Source organism: Cnephaeus nilssonii (genome assembly GCF_951640355.1).
Source record: "Cnephaeus nilssonii genome assembly, chromosome: 13".
Classification (NCBI taxonomy): domain Eukaryota; kingdom Metazoa; phylum Chordata; class Mammalia; order Chiroptera; family Vespertilionidae; genus Cnephaeus; species Cnephaeus nilssonii.
This window is the reverse complement of record NC_137084.1, coordinates 4,045,449-4,070,408: the sequence shown is the minus strand read 5'-3', so window position 1 is coordinate 4,070,408 and position 24,960 is coordinate 4,045,449. Positions and strand designations below refer to the sequence as shown.

General features: G+C 58.2%; 2 protein-coding genes across 6 annotated transcripts; one reads left to right on the top strand and one right to left on the bottom strand.

Annotated features, from left to right (window-relative positions):
- Window positions 1-516: 516 nt before the first annotated feature.
- Window positions 517-11,162, bottom strand: PLAAT4 (phospholipase A and acyltransferase 4). Of its 3 annotated transcripts, none has more exons than XR_013814430.1 (5): window positions 10,351-11,162; window positions 7,672-7,780; window positions 5,649-5,917; window positions 1,520-1,903; window positions 517-696 (listed from the first exon to the last, which is right to left on the bottom strand). XR_013814430.1 is itself a non-coding variant. In XM_079789025.1 (4 exons), the coding sequence occupies exons 1-4, from the start codon at window positions 10,357-10,359 to the stop codon at window positions 4,303-4,305; spliced, it is 486 nt and encodes a 161-aa protein (XP_079645151.1). In that variant the 5' UTR covers window positions 10,360-11,140; the 3' UTR covers window positions 2,625-4,302. The 3 variants fall into 3 exon arrangements, 1 of the variants encoding a protein (XP_079645151.1); XR_013814431.1 differs by having other exon boundaries at window positions 1,631-1,903; XM_079789025.1 differs by lacking the exons at window positions 517-696; window positions 1,520-1,903 and adding an exon at window positions 2,625-4,401 and having other exon boundaries at window positions 10,351-11,140.
- Window positions 11,163-14,935: 3,773 nt separating this feature from the next.
- LOC307110013 (phospholipase A and acyltransferase 3-like) lies at window positions 14,936-24,705 on the top strand. Of its 3 annotated transcripts, none has more exons than XM_079789023.1 (5): window positions 14,936-15,094; window positions 16,963-17,071; window positions 18,574-18,842; window positions 19,327-19,457; window positions 24,394-24,556. In XM_079789023.1, exons 1-5 carry the CDS (start codon window positions 14,942-14,944, stop codon window positions 24,413-24,415), a joined length of 684 nt encoding a protein of 227 aa, XP_079645149.1. In that variant the 5' UTR covers window positions 14,936-14,941; the 3' UTR covers window positions 24,416-24,556. The 3 variants fall into 3 exon arrangements, with proteins under 3 accessions (XP_079645149.1, XP_079645147.1, XP_079645148.1); XM_079789021.1 differs by having other exon boundaries at window positions 19,327-19,556; window positions 24,394-24,531; XM_079789022.1 differs by lacking the exon at window positions 19,327-19,457 and having other exon boundaries at window positions 24,394-24,705.
- Window positions 24,706-24,960: the final 255 nt, after the last annotated feature.

Below are 24,960 nucleotides of genomic sequence, written 5' to 3'. Positions count from 1 at the left end.
ACTTCCGCCAGCACAGCCTGTGGGCAGCGGGGGGCTCTCACGGCAGTGCTGCCGAGTGCACGACCCTCAGGGACCATCCTGGCGTCTCCCCCGCCTCACCCCTGTTTTCCGAGTATCCGCTTCCTTGTCCAGAACCTCCCCGCTCAGCGCAGTGCGAGGTGATCTCGCTCCTTAAGCCGCTGCCCAGTCAGGACATGGCATCAGCAGCTCCTCTACCGGCGCCCACGCCGTGCCCGGGCCGGGCTCAGCCCCTGCGCCCCCCAGAACCATCCCAGGCTGGGCTCAGCCCCTGGGCCACCCAGAACCATCCGGGCTTAGCCTGGGACTTGCTTCCAGGCTCCCAGTGTCTCCCCCCGCCACCCCTGCGGCTTTCTGAGCCTCTCAGTACCTACAGGGGCGCTGTCTCCCTCACACCCACAGCTCCTCCCCCCTCGCTCTTTCCCGTCTCCTCTCCGCTCTCCTGGGGGCCTGTTGCCCTGCAAACACTGCTCCTCTGTGGTTCCGCTGGAGGGGACCTGGGTCTCTCCTGAGTGAAGATTCTTGGTGGGTGTGTCTGTGGCCAGCCCCTGATGGGGAGTGTGACGCCTGTCTCTTGTGCTGCAGGTCACTCAGGCGGCCTTGGCAGGCGGCGTGACAGTCGGCGTGGCAGCAGGCGTCCTGGTCCTGGGCCTGGGCATCGCAGCCATCATCAGGTCCCTGCGCAACAGAGACGAGCAGGAAGAGCAGTGAGGTCACGGAATCATCTTCGCAGCAACCAGTCAGGGGGAGAGGGCTTGCTTACCCGGCGGGGGTGGGGTTTGTGAAAGGGTTAAGGGGAATACCAGGGGCAGAGAGACTTATGCGCTCAGCAGAGATCCTGCAGGAAGCCTGCAGCCTTGAGCACCGCACAGCTCAGGTCACCAGGAGACCCGGATGGGAGGAGCCGAGGGCGGACCAGACCCCAGGTCAGCAGAGAGGCCTGCAGCCGGCCAGGAGGAACAGACCCTCCCCCAGCTCTCCCCGCTGATGCCCTCCCGGTTCAGCCCACCCGCTCCAGGGGTCGGAATAAAACTCCTCTGATGCACTGAGGCCTCACATCACAGGTGCGCGCCCGGCCCCTGCAAACCTTTCAGTTTGGTTTATTGGTTTCACTCTGTTTTATACTCATTTAGGCTAACTTTTAAAAATATATGTTTTTAATTGAGGTTTTTTTTTGAAAGAGACAAAGGGGCAGGGAACAGAGAGAAACATCGATGGGAGAGAGACATCAGTGGCTCCTCCTGCACGCTTCCTACTGGGGATGGAGCCTCCGGGAATTGAACCAGAGACCCCTTGGTTCATGGATCAACACTCAGCCACTGAGCCACACCAGCAGGCCATTGAGGCTGATTTCAATGGAGCTAAAAAAGCCCAGGAAGATTTTATTTGGGGACACACGGCCTAGCGTGAATGCTATGAAAGACACAGTTGTCTCTGTCATGGACTCAATGCTTGTGTCCCCCTCCCCCCCCCCCCCCCCCATTCACGGTGAAGCGCTCACCCCCAATGTGATGGCATGTGGAGCTGGGCCTCTGGGAGGGCATTAGGTTCAGAGGAGGTCATGAGGTGGTGGCGAGGGTGCGGGTGGGCATGAGGGGGTCCGTGCCCTTACAAGCAGACCAGAGCTCTCTCTCCCATGTGAGGACGTAGCGAGAAGGTCGCCATGTGCAAGGCAGGAGGAGGGTTCCTCCAGGACCTGCCCCACCAGCACCTTCACCGTGAACTTGTCCGCTCCCAGGTGGTGAGAAGTAAGTGTCTGTGCTGAAGCCCAGCCGGTGGTCTGTTGCCATGGCAGCCCAGCTCACGGACAGGCTCTTCCCCAGCTGCCTGAGGGCGTCCTGCCATTCTCTGCCTTCCTCTGGGTGCCTCTTGGAGGGCGGGATGCCTGAGGGCGGGGAGACACACCTGTGAGGGCGGAGCAGGACCCCTGGGCTGCCAGGGGCGGCTCAGCGGCGGGAACTGTGCTGAGGATTCTGGGCCATGAATGGGACTCACCCCAGCGGCCAGGCTCCGTCCTGCTGCTGCTCTCCACCCTCTGGGCTCCGGGATAATTAGGATCGTGATCTCCCCGCCGTGCTGGTCCCTGACCCCTCCCTCCACGCTGTTCCTTCTCATCAGCTCAGCAGCATCTCTCCTCAAGGCTGCAGCTCCTGGTCCCTGTTCAAGTTCCCGAGAGAGAATCTGGCTCAGCTCACTGCATCCCAGCTCAGCCTCCTGATTGGCTGCTGTTGGGTCAGGTGAGCTCACTGAGCCAATCAGTTCTGACTGAGGGGGCCAGTCACTTGGTTTGAACCTGACCCTGGAGGCAGAGGCAGTTTCACTGGGAGGGGACGGTGGGTGAGCCAAACCGCAGGACTGGCACCCCTGGTCCAGGGCACCCAGGGAGGGGGCGGAGCTGGCACCACCCTTGGGTCCCTCCAGAGCCGCTGGGAGCCTGGGTCTGGTCCCAGGGGAGATTCACTGCCTAGAATTAGAGCCCAGAGCTCACAGCTCCCATAAGACCCGAGTCCCCGGATCCCCGTCTCCCACTGCTAATGGGGGAGCTTTAGACCCAGAAGCGAGAAGCCTCCTCCTGTGTCTCACCCGCTGGTTATGGGGCTCACAGAGCAGCTGTGCCCTCTGACCCAGCATGGCTCCTTCCGGAAACCCCGCATGGAGGCTGACCTTTCAGCCTGGGGATCTGAGCAAGGCGCTCTTTGGCTGCAAGAACAAGTCATTATCTTCGTTCTCCAACCTTCTGAGGGCCCCGAGCTTCCTCCCAGCCTGGTGTCTGTGCACCGAGGGGATCCAGGGCCCCCCACTTTCTCATGCTGGGAAGGTACAGCCCAGGGGAGGGGCCGCCCCAGATCTCCAGTCAGGGTGTCAGGGGCTGTGCTGCCCACCATGGAGATGGCCATTCAGCAGGGCCCCTGGTGGCAGAGGCCAGGCGAGGAAGTAGAGGGCATGGGGCCCCGCCCCTTCTGGGACCACACCCAGGGCACACTAGGTACTAGCGGAGGGATACTAGGAGGAGGGTAAGTTTTATAAAAGACTTCATTTTATTTTTAGAGAAATTTTAAGTTTAGAGAGAAATTGAGAGGAATGTACAGAGATTTCCCATATGCTCCCTGCCCCCACTCAACAGAGCCTCCCCCATTATCAACTTCCTGTCCCCAGCGTGTATTTTTGTTGTAACTGATGAACCTACATGGCACATCATTACAACCCACAGACCTTAGTGTAGCCCAAGATTCCCTCTGGGTGTGGTGCATCCTATGAATCTGGACACATTAGAATGACATGTGTCCATCATTACATGTCACACAGCAGTTTCCCTGCCCTCAACGTGGAGGCAACTCATTTCAATATTCAACCAGGGGCAGCTTGAGCCACGGCAGGTTGGGCACGGGGAGATGATTTAATCCCATGTGGGAGTCACAGGTGGGTGAGGACTTGACCTTTGGATTAAAAAAGAAAAACAAGCCAGAGGCTCAGTGGTTGAGTATCTACCAGGAGGTCACAGTTGGATTCCCGATGGGCACATATGCCCAGGTGGTGGCTCAATCCTGGTGTGGGACGTGCAGGAGGCAGCTGATCAATGATCCTCTCTCATCACTGATGTTTCTATCTCTCCCTCTCCCTTCTTCTCTGAAAAAAAAAAAAAAGTGAAAGAAAAACAAAACTTCTAAAAGGAGGGCTGACTGAAGGAGGCAGGAGGTTCGGGAAAGATGCTGGGAGGTGTTTATGCCTCATCAGGGGACTCAAGGACCAGAGGTGGGACCGCAGGGGACGTAACTGTGTGTTTCGTTTTGCACCATGAGAGTCGATGAGTGCTGTCGGCTGACCACAGTGGTCAGACCTCAGAGAACAAGTAGACAGTCCATTGAGCACCTACCCCAGGCCGGCCAGGGGCTGGGATCCCCACCCACCGCCTTCCTGACCCTCACGCTGTTGTCTTAGAGAGGATGCCGGCCCCCAGCTCGGAGAGGAAGGGACTGAGGCTCTGAGAGTCCAGAGCTTTCCCAAGGTCACACGGACAGAAACCGCTGGCTTCCCCCTCAGGTGCCCCGTGCTTCCGTTCTGGTTTAGGCGCCACAGAAGCCGCGGAATTCCTCCCTGGGGGGCACATAGGTTCACGTTTGAATTCTTCAGTCTTGGCACAGTCAGTCCATCCTTAAGCCAGGGAGGGAGGGAGAGTGACAGACAGAACGACAGGTTGTCCGAGAGCTCGGGTCAGGGGACAGGACTGTGTGAGGTCGTCTCTACAGCGGCTTCTAACGCGGGGTTTTGTGCCCCTTCAGGCTGTCACTGGCGTTGGGATCTCTTGTTCGCGACAGCAAAGCTGACAGCGATCGCAGCTACGGCTCCAACGGCCACAGTTGCTGTGGTCTTGAACTTTTCTGCCTGAAAGGGAGCAGCCCAGGTTCACAGTGCACAGCAAGTCCGGGCAGGTTCTCCCTCCCGCCAAAGGGGCTGGGGTCACACTCTGCTCCCGCCCTCTCCGGGGCCGGGCCTCTCGGAGATGCTGGCCTTGTCCCACATCCCTTCCCTGGGAAGCCGAGGTGTGACCACGTGTTAGTGCTGGGCTGGTCTGCATGTGTCCTGACAACCGGCAGGATGGACGATGGAATCCTTGTGTGTGAGCCTCCTGGGTGGGGCCACTGGGTCCTGAAGGGGGTGGACAGGGGAGGGGGCTTCCTGCCTGGGCTCCTGGGGCCAGAGCTCTGGGGTGAAAGTGGGAATGGCTCTGTGGTCGGGGCTCTACCTGGGCTCCAGCTCTGCAGAGGGAGGTGGTGGCAGAGCTGAGGGGGACGATGGGAAACCATGGCCTCAGGGATCACTGTGCTCTGTGTACTGTTCCCAAGTGCAGCCTGGAAACTTCTATCTCCACCCCCACCTCAGCCTGAACTCCAGACTCACATCCAACTGCTACTCAACAGGTCCACCTGGATATCTAATGATCACCTCATCACCCCACATGAGCATCAAATCCTTAATTTCCCTCCCAAACCTCCTCCTCCCCTCATTCTCCTCCATCCAGGCTGCCCATCACCCAATCACAGGGGCTGTGAGCCCTGGAGGTGCTGTGGTTCAGCAGAAAGAGCCGGGACTGCTGGGGACTGAATCCTGCTTCTGCCTCTTACTAACTGTGTGCTTGTGACAATAAACTCAGAAGAAGGCAAAGGGGATGGTTAACGCTCTGCCCAGACCTTACATAACATGTCCTTGAGCTCTCACATAGGCCACGGACCTGAGCATCTCTTGCCCGAGGGCTCTCTGGGGCCTTAGGACACCTGTCATGGTGCAGGGTTGGCTCAGACTTTCCCTGACAGCACACAGGGCATCAGGAGCTGCCTTTACGGTGGGTCTTAGAGACAAAGGATCCTAAAGGGTTAGAGGTGGCCAGAGCCCCAGAGGTGCCCCAAACATCCCCTCCTTCTGCACATGGGGAAACTGAGGCCAGAGAGGAAGTGCCCTGTCCAAAGACCCTGAGTGGATTAAAAGCAGATGTGAGATGTGTTCTCAAACCTCCTGACTCCCAGCCAACAAGACCCTGAGAGCTCCCTTTAGATTTATTCAGGGTCATTCTTGTCACCCCCACCCCAAGTAGACCTCCAGAGGGAGAGGGAGCCCCTGAAGAGGGGCCTTACCTGCCGGCTGTGGGGCTTGCCGTATCTCAGATCGGTGACAAAGTGCTCACAGTTCCTGCTCAGAACACTGTACTTCAACTCCTTACCAACCATCTCCTCCGCAGAGCTGATAATCTTGTTCACGGGCAGTGGTGAGTGCTCGTGGTCCAAGTGGTTGTTGACCCGATAGCGGCAGCCCCCCACCACATCCCTCAGGAGCTCCCTTTTCACCATCCCTCTGCTGCTCAGCACGGAGAAGATGCTGGAGGAGCCAGCCCCAGGGTACTCATCTGGAATCAGACACACGAGTATCAGCAACTGCAGGGAGGCCAGGGAGGGAGAGAGGAGACACAAGACAGGGAGGAAGGGCCAGGGGGTCACACTATTGAGCTCTGGTGTCTGTCCCTTCACCAATGTGATTGGAGGATTCAATGATTTTGCTCGTTCCCTTAACGAGCTGTGAATACTTTTCATGTTAATCAATGTTGTGATGGTAAGTGGCTGCCACTGTGTTCCATTATATGAATGGACATCATCTAGTTGACCAAGTCCCTACTATTGGCTTGTCCATAGCTTATCCATTATAAACAACCGTAGTAAATTGTATTTGATCATCTTTGCACTTGTGTGTTTCAGAGAGAGATCACAGTTGTTCTGGTCCCACTGGGTTTCAGACTCTGCTGTGCAAATTTCATACATTAACTCAGTTAGTCTCCTTTTGAACTTCATGGTAAAAGTCTCATCTCCATTTTAGAACCGATATTGGACCCTGAGGCATCATCGGCCTTTTCTGGCCCAGCTCTGGCCACATGGAGAGGCCACACAGCGCTTCCAACTGGTGGCGTCCAATCCATTGACCCTGGAGCCGGGGTTTGCTCTCTAAGAGGAGGGAGCTGAGGAGCACGCTAACCAGCAGGCTCCTTTATGTGTGAGTCTCGAGGCTGATGCTGCACTTAGCACCGCCCTTGAGGAAGCTCTACCTGCACCCTCACACACAAGCAGGACCCGCTCCTCACACTCACGCTCCATGTTCCAAGCCTCCTAAGTGTCGTCTGGATGAGGGGGTTTCGCTTACTATTTGCCATCCATGCTGACAGTTTTCAATCTGTCAGTGTGGGTGACAGCGCATGGAACCCTGGTCAGTTACAAGGAGAGTCTTGTGATCACGAGACGGTGTCTGTGCAGCGAGAACGCACACGCTTGCTGTCCGAGGTGTGGGTGCCATTGCTCTGCAGGGCACCAGCCCCTGTGCCTCCCAGTCCGCGGTCTCATCGCAGCACCTTCCTTTCATGGACGGTACACACGTGTGGGCCCTGCCTTCTCCTCTCACTGCCTGTCATCCTCTTCTGCTCTCCCTGCGTTACATCAGGGTCCAGGTTCTCGTGTGCGTGTGTGTGAGACTCTCTGTGACATGTGACCTGGGAGAGCTGCTCCATGGAGGGTGTTCAGGAAACCCTCTCAGGATGACCTGTTCTGTGACGTCCTCTGAGCACAGGACACAGCCTGAGAGGCAGGCTCCGTGAGACCGGGACACCCAGACACGTTGCTGGTTTAGAGAAATCTGTCTGCTCGCCCAGCTACCGGGCCGGAGCTAGAGAGCAACCAATGCGGGCATACCCCAGCTTCCCTGGGGCCCACGGACCTCTGTCCCTGCTGAGTCAGGACCCGAGGGACCACTGAGATGCCTTCAAGGGACACGGATGTGCAGTGAGCACACGCACTGCTCAGGGAGAACCAACACGGGTTCCAGGGTGGCATTTGGCTTTGAATTATTCTGCCTAGTCCCGTTTTCGGCAAACTGTGGCTCACAAGCCACATGCGGCTCTTTGGCCCCTTGAGTGTGGCTCTTCCACAAAATAGCACAGTCTGGGGGAGTCTATTTTGAAGAGTTGGCGTTAGAAGACATTTAAGTTTAAAAAATTGGGCTCTCAAAAGAAATTTCAATCGTTGTACTGTTGATATTTGGCTCTGTTGACTAATGAGTTTGCCGACCCCTACATTAGGCTAATAAAACTTTGGTAAATTCCACTTTCAACCCCCGTACCTGGGGGAGCCAGGTGGATCACATAACCATCGCCCACATAGAGGGCCCAGTGCTCGTAGCCAAGTCGGAAAATCTCAATCAGGTCTCCAGGCTTGGGCTCTTCACGAGACTGCAAGAGAACAGCCAGGAAGGTGAGACAGAGTCAGGGAGCTGCAGTGGCCCTGGCTGGGAGCTGCAGCTGGGCAGGGGAGTCCACGTGGATGCTCATCGCCTGGTCAGCGTGTGGAGGGACTCTGGCCCCTGTGAGGCCCTGAGCCTCTGGCGCTTTAGAGGGAGCCCTTGGGGAAGTGGAAGCCTGGAATCTGGATGCCCCGAGGGAGGGAAGGCTGGAAAAATGACCTTGTGCTTTGGGAGAGTGAACAATTGTCCAAAGAGAGTATGTAATTCTTGCATGTCTGTGTGTTTTGTACCCGTGTATGTTGTATGTGGTGCGTGTACTTGCACATACATGAGGATGCCGACGAGCATATATGGGTGTGTTGTGCACGTGTCCGGAGGGTGATGACAGGATTGCTGTGTGCAAAGCCCCTTCCTGGAGGCTGGGACCCAGCCAGCCACGTGGGCAGGTGAGTCTGAGCTTCTGCCTCACACACTGCCCGCAGGTGTTCACATGCCTCTGGCCCTGGCTGAGCATGGCCCCGACTGGCTCCTCCTCACACTCTGCCCTCCAGCCCCGGGGCACCCGCCCTCGGAGATGCCGACCTGAGGGACAGAACTGACAGCCTAGTAAGGGGACTGAGCTCTGAGGAGGCCCTGGTGTGGCTGCTCAGCTTCCGGAGCTGGGTGGGGGGAGGGCGCAGACGGGGCTCACACACTCAGGCAGCCGGCTCTGCGGGCACTTTCCCCCCATGACTGCCACCCTCCCACAGCCCAGGGGAGGGAGCAGCACCCCTTGCTCAGCTGGGGAAACTGAGGATCAGAGAGGCAGAGGGACTTGCCCGTGGACACTCAGCTGGCAGTGGCTGCTCTGGGTCTTCTCTGTCCGTCTCCTCCTGTCCCTTTCCACCCTTTCTCCCTGCCTGGCTCACCTCCTCCCTCTCCTCAGGGCCCCGCCCAGGGCACCGCAGCTTCATGATTAGAGAATTTTTCAGCTTTTCTTTGTCTCTGTGTCTGACTTCCGGGAATGAGAAACCTCCTGCAGCCCTCACCCCAGGCGGCCCAACCTGAGGCCAGGGCTCAGCCTCCCTTTGCCCCATTGCATGCCGGTACCCAGCAGCCCATGCTGACCCCGGACACTTCTCCCGATTCCCCTCCTCGTTGATCTCCCGCCCATGACTCGGTTCAGGCACCCACTCCTGGATTTTGTGACCCCCCAGTTTCCTGACAAGGTTCCCTGCCTCCTGTCCCTTCACCTCCACAGCCAGTCCCCCAGAACCCCCTGTGTCCTTCCCAAATGTCCCATCTGTCCGTGACCCTCCTCTGGCCTCAGGGCACAGGCATGCCCCTGGGCAGCCACAGCCCCTCCTGACCCTTCCCCCACCCTCCTGACCCCCCTGTCCTCGGCCCCCCGAGCTGGCTGAAGGCCTTTCCTTTCCCTCCCACAGCTCCCTCTGGCCTCTGCTCCTCTGCACCCCCTTCTCTCTGCCCCCAGCCCCTGCCCCACGCCCACTCCTCCTCTCCTCCCCCAGAGAGACACCTCCTCTGAGGAGCTCCCTGAAGGCCCAGCCTGGCTCAGCTGCCACGCTCAGGGTCCCAGCCCCCGGGACGCCACCTCTCCCCACGTGATCCTGCTGCTGCAGCCCCTGTGCCTGTCCCACCCCCTCTGGGCTGTGAGCTCCATCAGGGGGTCCTGTGTGCTCGGCCCTCCCTCCCTGCATCGCCTGGGTCCTGAGAGGGGCCTGGTTTGGAGCAGGAGGGAAGGACCTGTGGGAGCAGGAGGGCTGGAGGGCCAGGGGCCAGGGCTCAGGCCAGGCAGGCCCAGAGTTGGTGTCCACCTGGGGGAGAACAAGGGCATTTCTCACTCTGAAGTGAAATGATGACTTAAGGGGAGGCCTGGGCCCTGTGCCAGGAGCAGGGCAGTGAGCTGGGGCCTGGTCTGGGGAGGCAGCGGTTCCCAGGAGCAGTGAAGCCGGTAGACTGAGCTCTGGAATGTGAAGGCGCCTTCCAGGAATCGCCCCACTACCTGTAAGAGCTCAGCCCAGCTGGCTGCTTTTCTGCTGCACACCTCGCGTTGGGCCGGCCCCTCCTGGATCCCGTGTGAGTCTGGACTCCAGGGCTAATGGGGGCAGCTGTCCAAGTTGGACGCTGAGAACCGAATGCACCCCATTAGGCAGACACAAGCCTCGGAGAAAGTGGGGGCGAGAACAGAGGGGCTGAGGAGGCATCAAACACCAGCAGCAGCTGAGCCCCACAGCCCAAGATCCACTGCTCCCCAAGTCCCGGGTCCCCCATCAGCCCACACTCCAGCTCCTTCCCCAGCTCAGGCGGGCACAGACCAGACCCCACACATCCTCCCACGTGACCCCCAACTCCACACAGTGTCAGACCCAGAGCGGGGGCTCCCTCTGCCCGATGACCTCCCAGTCCTGCAGCAAAAGAGGCTTAAACAACATGCAGGTCTCCATGGCAGCCTTAGAGACAGCGCTGGAGTTAGCAGCAGGAACACAGCCCCAGGCCGTCATTTTAACAGGGAGCTGCCCTCCCCTGTAGAGCTGGTTCTAGAAAGTTCTGAGGACTTACCGAAGCCATTGTTAGCCAGGGTGGGTCTGGCTTTCTGCTCCCAGTGCAACAGGTTTTATACCCAAATGGACACTTTCGCTTTCACTTTCCCTGTTGTTCAGAGGACTGAACACTGAATGTCAGCATTTCTCTACGTGTCCAGGCCATGATTTCCGACGTCAAGGCCTGGACTGGCCGGGCCTGGAAGCAGTCGGAGTCGGAGGGAAGCCTTACACCTGCCCTGGCCTGGCCACGGGCTCCCGCTGCAGGACGGGGCGCATGAGGCCCAGCTGTCAGCCCCAGGCCCACGGGGGCCCTTATCCTATACCCACCCCACGAAGGACAGGAGCCCCGGGCAGCCTTCGGGGCGGGACCCCACGGGAAGGCCTCAGCAGGCGGGTGCCTGGACCTGGGGATCCCAGGGCTCATTGGCATGGGGTGCATGTGGGTGGGAGAAGCGGAACTCCCCTGAGAGCGGCTGCCCAGCCTGGCCGTCCGCTGTCCCTGGAGCAGGAGGCGGAGGCAGGCGCAGGCTCAGTCCGCAGCTCCCGGGGCCCCAGGGCCCAGGCTTCTCCCTCCTGCTGGTCCACGTCCGCTGTGCTGGTCGCTGTGGTCACAGCCTCCAGGCACATCCTCAGCTGGCCTGTCCCAGGGCAGTAAGAGGTGCTCTCCATCCCCTGGTCTCCTCCATGCAGGGAAGCCTCTCCCCCATCCTCCTGTGGCCTGGCCCCCGCCTTCCCGTCCCGTTTCCATGCAAACCCGTCCTGGGCAGCGGGGCAGGGGCTCCTGGCGGGCTCAGCCCCTGGGGCCTCAGCCGGGTCTGGGAGGGGCCGGTGCTGCCCCATGAAGGGCAGGCTGTGCGCACCCCGGAGAGAGGGGAGCGGGCAGGGGAGGTGGCTATTGGCCAGGCAGCCAGCACCTAAGCTGCGCTCAGCCCTCCCTCCCGCTGTCGGGCACAGCTTTGCTGGAGGCCACAGGAGGCCCAGCTCTCAGGCTTCAGGGGGGCGGGAGGGGAGCCGCCCTGCAGATGGAGGGGAGCGCAGCCCGAGGACCTGGCAGAGCCCTCCCCCCATCAGGAAGCGCTGTGTGCTGGGCCCCACTCTCCCAGCATGACCCCTGTGACCCCGGCTTCCGCTTCCCTGGGACACACAGGCTCCGGACTGGTGGGTCCAAAGGCCATGGCTCCTCTGGCCGGGAAGGCAGAATGGCCTCCGGGCAGCGTCCTCCCGGTTTCCAATGAGTCTCACTCAGAAAGGCGTCTGAGAGGCACAGAGCGCCCCCTGCCCCCGTGCCGGCCATGCCCTTCACGGTGTGGCTCTGGGCCACTGCCTGTCCCCACTCCTCTCAGGACCCCCCTGCTCAGGGTGAGGGCTCACTGTGCCAGCCCAGAGCCCTGAGTGTGGCCTGAGCGCCCCACGGGGGTGCTGCCCCTCGCAGGCCCGGCTGCAGCTGCTGGGCCAGGGACTCCCTCTGAGGCCCGTGTCCAGGGGCCACGTGCTCAGGTGGTTCTGCAGCCGCGGTCTCGCCTCTCCCGCAGCTGCCCCCCTGGTGGCCGGCCTGTGGGCCTGGCGCTCGCCCACCTCCTGCCTTGTCCCCCTCAAGGACTCCCATGGGGGTTTGACCAGCACGTGAGCCCTTCTTTGCACTGAAACACCCTGAAGAGAGGTGAGGTTTCCGTTTCTTACTGAGATGTGTACGTTGTGCTTTTTAAAGAAATTGGTCCGTTTCCTCCAGAATGTCAGTGTGTGAGGCTCTGCCCAGGAGTCTCTGTGCGCCCTCAGGTTCTGCAGTAACAGCCGCGCTTCCGTTCCCAGGCCTGGTCATCAGCATCTTCTCTCCTTTCCTTTGTAATCTGTCAGAGTTTGTGGACATAATGGATGTTTTCAAAGATCCAGCTTTTGTTTGTTTCACTTTCTCTCTTTCTGTGTTTTCAGTTTCGCTGGGGTCTGCGCCCTGTTGTTTCCTCCCTGCGCTGGCCATTGTTTCATCCTTCCCTTTCCTGTTCCTGGCGGTGGGAGCTGGAATAGTAATTGGAGACTTCCTCTTCTCCAGCGTGAGCACTCACATTCCCCTTCACTGCTGCTGTCCCTGCATCCCACGGATTTTATCCAGTGCACATTTATTCCTGTATATTCACTACTCACCTCAACTGAACACCTTTTTTAGGGCTTCAGGACTGGTTCTCACAGGGGTTATTTAGAAATATGTTGTTTTCTACCTGTCCCATGATTCCTCTATTCCCTTCTTTTTCTACTTCTGCTTTTTATCTTAATTGAGTATTTTTTGTTTCCATTTCACCCCAGTTGTGGACTCATTAGCTTTGCCTCCTCTTCTGTGTGTTTTTTTTAAAAATATATATTTTATTGATATTAGAGAGGAAGTCAGAGGGAGAGAAAGACAGAAACATCAATGATGAGCGAGAATCACTCATTGGCTGCCTCCTGCAGGCTCCCCCACCCCCCCCCCCCCCCGCTCCCACCGGCCCGGGGATCAAGCCCACAACCCAGGCATGTGCCCTGGCCGGATTTGGACCTGGGACCCTTCGTGCGCAGGCTGATGCTCTGTCCATTGAGCCAAACCAGTAAGGGCTTCTGTGTTTTTAGTGATGGCGTTAAGGCAGAGACTGTCCACCTCAGCAACAGTTATGTCTTTTTTAAAAATATATATATTTCATTGATTTTTTACAGAGCGGAAGGGAGAGGGATAGAGAGCTACAAACATGGATGAGAGAGAAACATCAATCAGCTGCCTCCTGCACACCTCCCACTGGGGATGTGCCCGCAACCCAGGTACATGCCCTTGACAGGAATCGAACCTGGGACCCTTCAGTCCGCAGGCCGACGCTCTATCCACTGAACCAAACAGGGTAGAGCACCAATGACGTCTTGTTCCAGATAAATCTTAGCTGTGGGGCCTGTGCCTTGTAGGACATTTAGCCGTGGGCCTCAGCTGCTGCTGGGGTTCATGCCTCCTCAGCCCCTCTGTTCGCGCTCCTCCTTCCTCCCTGGCATGTGTCTGCGGGATGCCGTGCATTCGATTCTTAGTGTCAGACGGGGACGGCTCCCCCACCCCCATTAGCCCTGGAGTCCAGACTCACAAGGGATCCAGGAGGGGCCGGCCCAGCACGTGGTGTGCAGCAGAAAAGCAGCCAGCTGGGCGGGCTCTTACGGGAATTGGGGTGATTCCTGGAAGGCCCCTGCACATTCCAGAGCTCAGTCCACCTGCATCACTGCTCCTGGGAACCGCTGCCTCCCCAGACCAGGCCCCAGCTCACTGCCCTGCTCCTGGCACAGGGCCCAGGCCTCCCCTTAAGTCACCATTTCACTTCAGAGTGAGAAATGCCCTTGTTCTCCCCCAGGTGGACACCAACTCTGGGCCTGCCCGGCCTGAGCCCTGGCCCCTGGCCCTCCAGCCCTCCTGCTCCCACAGGTCCTTCCCTCCTGCTCCAAACCAGGCCCCTCTCAGGACCCAGGCGATGCAGGGAGGGAGGGCCGAGCACACAGGACCCACTGATGGAGCTCACAGCCCAGAGGGGGTGGGACAGGCACAGGGGCTGCAGCAGCAGGATCACGTGGGGAGAGGTGGCGTCCCGGGGGCTGGGACCCTGAGCGTGGCAGCTGAGCCAGGCTGGGCCTTCAGGGAGCTCCTCAGAGGAGGTGTCTGTCTGGGGGGGGGGGGGGGAGGAGTGGGCATGGGGCAGGGGCTAAGGGCAGAGAGAGGGGGGTGCAGAGGAGCAGTGGCCAGAGGAGCTGTGGGAGGGAAAGGCAAGGCCTTCAGCCAGCTGGGGGGGGGGGGGGCGGGAACCAAGGGGGTGGGTCTGGAGGGTGGGGAAGGGTCAGGAGGGGCTGTGGCTGCCCAGGGGTATGCCTGTGCCCTGAGGCCAGAGGAGGGACGAGGGTGAGAGGGATGAGGGTGAGAGGGATGAGGGTGAGAGGGACGAGGGTGAGAGGGATGAGGGTGAGAGGGATGAGGGTGAGATGGGGTAGCATGCTGGTGTCTAAAAAAGCGGCCTCTCCACACCCAGGCAGGGGGATTTGGTTTTCACTTGGTCTGGGGTGTATTTCTGAACTGTGGGCCCGGGGGGTAGGGGGAGGGGTAGGGGTAGGAGTGAGTGGGCGCCCTGTTTCCAGGGTGGGGCATGCGCCTCTGATGACACGTTTGGTCTGGTTCCATCTGCTCAGAGGTTGCTGGAATGGTTGGTGTGTCTGGTCATGGTCAGTCCCCGTGTTCGGCTCTCCTTGCAGCTCCTCCCTCCTCTGTATCTCCGTCCCTCCTCGTCCCCACACCCACCTGACCTGCTGTCCTCTCTCCTCTGCTCTGGGCCCTGAGACTTGGTGACTTATGACCGTGTTGCTGACCACGGCCACCACCGAATCCTTCCGACTCGGCATGTGGACTTGGATTTCTCTGGCGGGCTGCCAGGCCACGTGTCTACCTGGCCTGGGCCTGGCCCTGCTTTGAACCAAGAGCAGGTTTTGTGTGATCTTGGGTTTGCATTTTTATTTTAAAATATTATGTATTTATTAGTAGCATAAGGTAATACATGCTAAATGCAAATGTGGAGAACTTGACCCTCCTCTTACTGAGTCACACCTCGCAGGTCACCTGACACATGACTCACAGAGGAGCACGTCACGTGATCATGGCTTTAAGTACAGGTGCTGTGTTCCTGGGCAGGGTCAGAGGGAAAAGGAAAGTCTTGATCACAGAAGGCTGGGCCCGAGGCAGCAGCACGCAGACACACCTGCACGGAAGGATGGGTCAGGTAAGTCCCCAGAAAGCTTTTATTTCAAACCCGCAGTCCTGTTAGTGGTGATGATGTGGTCTCCTTGCTGGTCCGCAGCTCTGGCACAGACGGCACGGTGCCTGCTGAGGTCTGGGGGTCCACTACCCAGGGTGGGAGGGCTCCCCAGAGCCTTCCTGAGGAGGCGGGAATGGAGGGCTCAGGGGCGCAGCCTCTGCCCACTGTCCAGGCCCACTCCTCAGTCACACTGTCCTGCGTGGCTGGGAGGAGCTGGGAAGGGAGGGACAGGAGAATGGCTCCCAGCGCGTGGGGCCGAGGCGGGGGCTGCAGGCAGGCGTTCTCGTCCACCCTCAAGTCCAAGCAGCTTACTGTCCCTCTGCTTCTCTTCCCCCCCTCCCTTCCGCTTCCCTATGTTCCTCCTTCCTCTGGCTCCAGGACAGTCATGTTTCCGAATGCTCGCCGCAGCCCGACACCATGCCAAGGCTTTATTTAATCTCTGCTTCAAATATGGGAGCACATTTCCCTTGTCAGCCCCCCAAACCCAAATGGAAACCTAACATTGAGCCCTGCACCGCCCCCGTCACAGTCCCTCCTCTGTGTGGCTCGGTACTTGTCCTGCCAGGTGTTCTCTAGTCCGTTGCATATAGAAGTGTAGCCACCTTGTGAGTGTTGTTTTGTGGCTTTGGGTTTTGCTGTCATTCTGAACTTGGTTGTCTGAGTACAGTTCACGTAGGAAATGCTTGAATCTTCTCCTTTATTTCCCAGCTTTTGGAATAATATGGCGATTCTTTCGCACCCTCCCAAGGTGACGAACGCATTTTTAAAAGTGCCCTCATGAGCACCTTGGTGTCATTATTCACAATCTGCTGTTCCTTTTTGATGCTCAAATGGTTCCATCTTCGGTCAGGTTGACGCCTGACGCCTGTAGTCAATAGCCTTCTCTCAACCACGTCTCCCAGCAGACTTCCGGTTGGCAGCCATCCTCACTTCACCCGGCAACAGCCACCGACCCTGCTCACGGTGGTCGGGCCCCTGTGACCCCGCTCAGCTGTCAGGGGGGCGAGGTGCTGGCCGGCCTCGGAGCGATCCTAAAATAGAACTTGTGTGATAAGGGCGTGTCTCTCATTCCCAGTGGGATGAGGGCAACATACTTCCTGCTCCTGCAAACTCCAGAAGGGCCCTGCCCTGCCACCAACTCCAGTCACGCCCGGGGTCTCCAGCTGGGTGGTGGCCTGGAGCCCGGACTCCAGCTGCCCCCGCCCGCCTGGGATGCTCTGGGATTGTTAAGGCCCAATGTTGGTAACACGCAGACCTAGGTCTCAATCTTTCTCTTCTGTTCACTAGGTAGGGTCTTTGCATGTTACCTAACCTTCCTGAGACTCAGTCTTCCCATCTGTCAAATGGGGCGATGGTAGTTTGTAGTCAGAGGAGTGCTGGATAGGAAATGGGGGCCCTGTTGAGCACCGTGTCTGGCTGTACAAGTCGGGGCTCTGTCTCTCAGAATCACTCAGGCCGGCGAAGGTGGGCGGCATTTATGAGGCATCTGAGACTTCCTGGGGGTCATATACTCACTCACCGACACCAACATGCTCTGGCATAACATGTGCTCATGCCCGTGTCTGCACACCTCTCGTCCACACCCCATCTGCACCCTCCTCACACCTCCCCTGCGGACACGCTGTCCATCTCTTCTTTGTCCCCCGAAGAGCTCAGGTCCAGCTCAGCAGCCCCAGCAAAGGAGGCCTTTCCCTCTGAGCGAGGAGCGCGCCCTCTTCCGTTTCCTGCAGGAGCTGGTCAGAGGGAGCTGGCAGGCTGGGCTGGGCTCCTTCCAGGTCAGGTTCTAGAATGTTCCCTGTGAACACTAACTCAGCCTGTCTCTGGTTTTTCAGTCACAGTCCAATCTGAAACCTGGAGACCTGATTGAGATTTCCCGCGGTGTCTTCGCGCACTGGGCCCTCTACGTGGGGGATGGCTACGTGGTGCACCTGGCGCCTCCAGGTAAGGCTGGTTCCCGCCAAACCCAGGCAGAGGGGCGTGTGAGCGGGTGCACGCTCTGGGCTGTCGGACCCAGTGCCCGGCATGGGGGGCTCTCCGTGGCCAGTGGCTGCATGACGTTCCCTGTAGGTCTGGCAGCCGCGCCTCCTCCTCAGCAGCGAGTTCGTGGGGAGACGGACTGCTGGCCTTTATCCCAGGGGATACTGGGGTTCGCTTCCAGCCAGCCACCGTCCCAGGGAAGCACCCCTCTCTGTGTGCTCCATGCTCTGGGGGCACATGAGTAGGACACAGCGCACAGCGGGCTGCAGCGGCATGGAAGGAGCGTGGCCTCCCACCTGGCAGACCCGTTTGGATCCTGGGGCCTCCGCTTGCCGGTGTGACTGGACCCCCTAAGTTCAGCTGCACCCTCTGTAGATCGGATGAGAACCCTCTCGGTTGTGCAGGGGCCTGGCGGGTGCAGGGCCAACCTCCCTTCCCTCCCAGGGCATCGTGGCATCAAAGCAAAAGCCAAAAGCTTGGTTACCACTCGCAGCAGGGAACTGACCAAATAAAACCGATGCCTGCATTTCGTGGCTGACGGTGTGTGCCTACACATGTGAATTTTAAAGCCAAATGTAGGCTTTAAAAAATTAGGCTTATTGAGGAATAACTTACTGTTTTACTTTTTTGTTAATCCTCATCTGAGTATATTTTTTCATTGATTTTTAGAGAAGGGAGAGGGAGAAACATCAATATGAAATGTTTCTCTTGCCCTCTGTGTGTAGTACGATGCTCCAACCAACTGAGCTACACTGGTCAGGGTCATATGCCCTATTAAAAGGAAAATAAGAACTGGTGACCTAAAGTGTACACACACACACACACACACACACACACACACACACACACACAGCCAGTGAATGTACAAGCCGGTCATTGGATGAACTGGCTGTTCAGAGATTGACGTTATACCAACAGGCTTTCCGTGAGCCCAGTTCCACCCAGCAGGTCCACTGGCCCCTCCCTGAGGGTTCCAGGGCATCACTCTGCCTTCATTTCAGCTTTCCCAGACGCCTGGGTGAGCGGGAGGCTGGCGTCCTGTCTGGGGCAAACCGGGAATTGAGAGCTGGGAGAGGGTGGCTGTCACCTGACCCAGGCCCTTCAGTCTGAGTGATGAGCCCTGAGGAGAGCAGGGACGTGCCTGAGGCCACACGGTGGTGGGGCTCTGGGTTTGCAGGTCAGGCCTGGGCGCTCACAGCTTGCTTTCCTGCTATTGACAGCATGTCCCCTGGCTGCTGAGGCCCAGCCGCTCTGGCGGGCTGGCACCGGGGTCTGCCCTGGGCCGCTCTGCCCCTCCTGCATCTTTCAGGGCCATCGGCGCTCACATGGGCCTGTGTTTGAGTTTGAAGCCAGGCAGGGGCGGCCTTTCCACAGCTCATCCTCCCTGATGACGCCCAGGCAGTGGGGCTGCCTGCTTGCCGCCCTCAGCCCCGACCACCGCCCTCTTTCCTCTTCGGGAACCACAGGTGAAATCACGAGTGCTGCGTTGGCCAACATCATGTCCTCCGGGACCGACAGGGCCATAGTGAAGAAGGAGCTGCTGTCCGAGGTGGTCGGGAACCACTGGTACCGTGTCAATAACAAGCATGACCAGAAGTACCCCCCGCTGCCTCCCAGCCAGATCGTGCAGCGGGCGGAGGAGCAGGTGGGGAAGGTGATGCCCTACAAGCTGACCAGCGCCAACTGTGAGCACTTCGTGAACAAACTGCGCTACGGAGTCTCCTACAGCGACCAGGTGCGTCCTCAGCCTGTGTCCCTGTCCCCAGCAACCTGACCATTCCCCCCGCTGACCGTGGCTGGGCATCCGTGTGGGCGTCTGGAGTGGAGGCGGAGGCACGAAGGAGACAAAACAGCAGGGACAGAATCCCTGCCCTCGAGGGAGTGACAGTCGGGGTAGGGATGAGGGTGGGGAGATGAGCCAGTCACTGTGCAGACCAGTGAGGTCAGGGGGTGATGTCACAGCCAGGACAGTCACCCCTGGCCCCTCCCATAGCTCCAGGGGAGGGTTGTTTTGTCCCCTCTTTACAGATGGGGAAACTGAGGCTCACGGTGCTTTACTAGCTTACCCAAACCCATTCAACCACTAGGCACTGAGGCTCTAGCACCTGACAGCCATGTGCAGAGGTGGGATTGGAACCCAGGTGCCTGGTCCAGGAAGGCGTCACAGAAGAGGCAACGCCCGAGCTGAATGTGATTTAAATCTTTTGATTAAATTGAAGCTGGACAATAAGCTGGAGATGAGCAGGGAATGGGGTGACAAGGACTACAGGCCGAGGGAGGAGGAACAGTGGGAGCCAGGAGGAGGAAGAATCAGGTCACACCAGACAGACGTTTTCTGCGACGGGCCGGGGTACACCTCTTGGGCTGGGCCCACGGGGTCTCTGTCTCTCCACTCCACTTCCCAGCTTGGTAGCAGAAACTCAGTCGTGGACAATCCCTAACGGAGTGGGTAAGGCCATTCCTACAGAAGTTTTTAATGAAAACAGTGGTGGGTGTTAGAATCGCCGAAGGAGGAACGCATGAGGCCAAAAGGGGTAAAAAATTATGAATTTACTAGAGGCCTGGTGCACAAAATTCGTGCACGGGGTGGGGGTGGGGTGGGGTCGGGGGTGTCTCTTAGACCAGCCTGCACCCTCTCCAATCTAGGACCTCTCGAGAGATGTCCAACTCCCCTAAATGGGCAGTCGGGCATCCCTCTCACAATCCAGGACTGCTGGCTCCCAACTGCTCACCTGCCTGCCTTCCTGATTGCCCCTAACCACTTCTTCCTGCCAGCCTGATTGATGTCTAACTGCTCCCCTGCCAGTCTGTTTGCCCCCAACTTCCCTCCTCTGCTGGCCTGGTCACCCCTAACTGCCCTCCCCTGCAGGGTTGATCACCCTCAACTGCCCTCCCTTGCAGGCCTGACCCCTTCCAACTGCCCTCCCCTGCTGGCCATCTTGTGGTGGCCATCTTGTGTCCACATGGGGGCAGGATCTTTGACCACATGGGTACAGCCATCTTGTGTGTTGGAGTGATGGTCAATCTGCATATTACTCTTTTATTAGATAAAATAGAGGCCTGTTGCATGGGTGGGGGCCAGCTGGTTTGCCCTGAAGGGTGTCCCGGATCAGGGTGGGGGTTCCCTTGGTGTGTGGGGCGGCCTGGGTGAGGGGCCTGTGGTGGTTTTCAGGCTGGCCATGCCCCCTGGCAACCCAAGTGGAGGCCCTGGTATCTGGGATATATTTATCTTCTACAATGGAAACTTTGTAGCCTGGAGCGGAGCCAAGCCTTCTGCTCGCTCCGTGGCAGCAGCCATTTCTGTTGGGGTTAATTTACCTTCTATAATTGAAACTTTGTAGCCTGGAGTGGAGGCCTGGGCCGGCCAGGGCAGGTGGAAAGCTTGGCTTCCTATGTCACCAGGGGCAACCCTAGCCTGCTCTCTCCAGCTCTGTGGCTGCCACCATTTTGCTTGGGATTTATCTTCTATAATTGAAACTTTGTAGCCTTAAGCGGAGGCCTGGGCCGACCAGGGTGTGCGGAAAACTTGGCTTCCTCTGTTGCCTGGGAAACCCAAGCCTCCTGCTCTTTCCAGCTCTGTGGCTTCCGCCATTTCTGTTTGGATTTATTTACCTTCTATAATTGAAACTTTGTAGCCTTGAGTGGAGGCTTAGGCTGGCAAGGGTAGGCGGAAAGCTTGGCTCCTCCGTTGCCAGGGAAACCCAAGCCTCCTTCCTGCTCTCTGTGGCTGCAGCCATCTTATTTGGGTTAATTTGCATAATTGCTCCTGATTGGCTGGTGGGCGTGGCTTGTGGGTGTAGCGGAGTGATGGCTAATTTGCATATTACTCTTTTATTAGATAGGATTAGGTCACCTGGAGACCATATGGGCTGAGCCCCAAATGGTACCAGTACCCAGGGATGGGGGGTCAGAGGTTTTAAAGGACTCCAGGATGGCTTTTTCTGGGCAGAGAATTCTCCAGGTGGGTCCTGAGGGGAAGGAGAATGATCTTAGCAAGTGGAATGTGGTCTAAACCAGTGGAATGTGGTCTTAGCCAGTGGAATGTGGTCTAAGCCAGTGGAATGTGGTCTAAGCAAGGGGAATGTCTGTTGTGAAGTGGCCTAAAGGTCAGTGCCCAGGGCAGGGGGTATCGACTCAATTATGTGATCAGACCTGACCGTGGGCTCGCTTGGGCCCTGTGCCATAGTTTGCTGACTCCTGGTCTCAGATAATTTGAAAAACCACATACCCTGCACACATTCTTAGCTGACATCAAACATTTAAAAAGTATATATATACAAAGAGTTGCAGAGGATGGCATTTTTGGTACATGGTACACATGTGTCTATTTTCTTCACGTCCTTGGAGTTGCACAGTTAGCTCCTGCAGTTAATGGAAAATGTCTGCCTTGTCATTTAAATAGACAGAGCAGACATTACTGCCAACCAATCAGCCAAAGCAGACAATTTCATTCATTTATTTATATTTATTTATTGTTAATCCTCATCTGAGGTTATTTTTCCATTGATTTTTAGAGAGTGGAAGGGAGGGGAGAGACACACAGAGAAAAACATTGATGTGAGAGAGACACATGAATTGGTTGCCTCCCACATGAGCCCCGACTAGGGCTGGGGATGAGCCTGCAACTGAGGTACCTGCCCTTGACCCGAATCGAACCTGGAACCCTTCTATCCCTGTATCCACTGAGGCCAAACTGGCTAGGGCCACATTTAACTTCTTTTAGTAAAAAAAGTTGGCTCCCCCTCTCCCCCAACTCAAATGAATACATTATAGCACGTTTCCATGGCAACTGTGTGGGGTCGGAATTCCCATCTAAAGTAACAGAGGTGGAGGGAGCCTCCCGGGGTGGGGGTGTGGTCTCCTGTTTCTTCCCACGGCCTGTCTGTCTGGAAGCAGTGCGTGCCCCTTCCTCCTGGACCCTTACCCCTCGGGCCAAGGCTGCAGATCCCGGCCGGTGAGGATGGAGCTCCACTTCTGTGAGGGAGGAGAAGGGCCGGGGTGAAAGGGGAGGGGGCAAGGGAACCCAAGGGGAACTGCCCCCTGGTGCCAGCCAGGGACCCTGCTGTGGGGTCTCCCTCCTTTGAGCTGAGGTGGGGGGCGTGGCAGGCTGCGGGTGGGGTGCTGCCTATCATGCATCTGTGCTGGAACCCCCGAGGACTCATCTGGGAGACCCCAACTTTTCAGGGGTGGTTGGCCATCCACTGTGCTTCCGAGGGACTGGGGGAGGTCTCTTCCCCTGCGCAGCTTGTCCCTGGCGCCTCCCTTCTGAGCTCCTTCCACAGCCGGTAACTCGGCCTTGCCTGTCTGTGTCCCTCTTACTTCCTGCTCCCTGACCCTGTGTCTGCAGAGACTCCCTCCTGCTCCCTCCGTAAGGGAGTGGGAGCCCCAGGACTGAAATGCCTGCGGGGAAAGCGGAAGGCTGCCAGGAGAAGGGACTGTCCGCCAACCTGAGCCGGGCCCTGAGCGCCTCTCAGAGCGCTTACTGAAAGGCCCTGCCACTGGGAACCCCCTCTGCCCCGGGACGGGCATGTATGGCCTGCAGCTCCCCTGGTGGCGTGGCTCCGTTGGTTGGGCATCATCGTGCGCATCAGGAGGTCGCCAGTTCAATTCCTGGTCAGGCACACGCCCAGGTTCTGGGTTTGACCCTGCTGGGGTGTGAGCAGGAGGCAGGCCATCGATGTGCTCTCACACGGATGCTTCTCCCTCCCCCTCCCCCTCCCTCTCTCTCTCAGAATCAATACACTATTCTTAACAGAAAATAGAGAGACGCAGTGTCAGGAGGGCCGGGCCGCTGCCTCCACTCCCATGGGCGCCTGGGAGCCCGGCTTCCCTCCGTCCAGCGGGCTGACACCGGGCCCACCGCACTGATGCTCACCGGCCCTTTTCAAACGTTCATTCCGCGGTCTCCTGAGCCCCGTGTGTCCCCTCCTTCGTGCACCCTTTAAAACACGAGCCACCTCCGTGCCTGTCAGAGAGGAGCTGAGAGAAGCCGGCTTGTCGCTGACACGTGGGAGCGGGTCTGAGTCGGAATGAAGCGGGCTGTTCCTCTCCCAGCCGCTCACGTGGCGCCAAGTTAGGATTCTCCCCAGAAACCTGCTCTGAGGTCTGTCCGAGTATTCTTCTGTCTGAGTATTCTTCTGTCTGAGTATTCCTCTGTCTGAGTATTCCTCTGTCTGAGTACTCGTCTGTCTGAGTGTTCTTCTGTCTGAGCATTCTTCTGTCTGAGTATTCCTCTGTCTGAGCATTCCTCTGTCTGAGCATTCCTCTGTCTGAGCATTCCTCTGTCTGAGTATTCTTCTGTCTGAGTATTCTTCTGTCTGAGTATTCCTCTGTCTGAGTATTCTTCTGTCTGAGCATTCTTCTGTCTGAGTATTCCTCTGTCTGAGCATTCCTCTGTCTGAGTATTCTTCTGTCTGAGTATTCTTCTGTCTGAGTATTCCTCTGTCGGTAGTGGAGGCCTAGTGGCTTGTTAGGGCACCAGGCATCCTGGTCCCTGTCACCTGGCGTGGGGGCTCTGCGGGAGCTCTCTCCTCTGTCCTCCTCAGTCTCCTCCTCTGCACAGTGGATCTGACATGGTTATGAGTTGGGGGCGCAGATTGTGACCACTGAGGGCCTGCGAAGTCCCCCCAGTGCTGACGCCTGGAAAGCAGCCATTCTCGGGGTCTTGGCCCACTTCCGCCAGCACAGCCTGTGGGCAGGGGGGCTCTCACAGAGCTGCTGAGTGCCCGACCCTCAGGGACCATCCTGGCGTCTCCTCCGCCTCATCCCTGTTTTCCGAGTATCCGCTTCCTTGTCCAGAACCTCCCCGCTCAGCGCAGTGTGAGGTGATCTCGCTACTTAAGCCGCTGCCCAGTCAGGACATGGCATCAGCAGCTCCTCCACCGGTGCCCACGCCGTGCCCGGGTCGGGCTCAGCCCCTGGGCCCCCCAGAACCATCCCGGGCCGGGCTCAGCCCCTGGGCCCCCCAGAACCATCCCGGGCCAGGCTCAGCCCCTGGGCCCCCCAGAACCATCCCGGGCCGGGCTCAGCCCCTGGGCCACCCAGAACCATCCCGGGCCAGGCTCAGCCTCTCAGTACCTACAGGGCCGCTGTCTCCCTCACACCCACAGCTCCTCCCCCTTCGCTCTTTCCCGCCTCCTCTCCGCTCTCCTGGGGGCCTGTTGCCCTGCAAACACCCGCTCCTCTGTGGTTCCGCTGGAGGGGACCTGGGTGTCTCCTGAGTGAAGGTGGGTGTGCCCATGGCCAGGCCCTGACACGGAGTGTGACGCCTGTTTCTTGTGCTGCAGGTCAATCAGGCGTTCCTGGTAGCTGGCAATGCGGCAATCGTGGCAGTAGGCGCAGCAGCCACCACAGCAGTTGGCCTGCCAGGTGTCCTATCAGCAGGTGCCATTGGTACGGGCGTGGCCATGGGGAACCTCATTGGGTCCCTGCTGGACAGACCCTAGCGGAAAGCGCCGTGAGGTCAAGGCATCATCCAGCTGCACCTTTGGCCCCTTGAGTGTGGCTCTTCCACAAAATACCACGGCCTGGGCAAGTCTATTTTGAAGAAGTGGCATTAGAAGAAGTTTAAGTTTAAAAAATTTGTCTCTCAAAAGAAATTTCAATCGTTGTCCTGTTGCTATTTGGCTCTGTTGACTAATGTGTTTTGTACACGTGTATGTTGTATGTGGTGCGTGTACTTGCACATACATGAGGATGCCGACGAGCATATGTGGGTGTGTTGTGCCCGTGTCCGGAGGGTGATGACAGGATTGCTGTGTGCAAAGCCCCTTCCTGGAGGCTGGGACCCAGGCCCATGCCAGCCACGTGGGCAGGTGAGTCTGAGCTTCTGCCTCACACACTGCCCGCCGGTG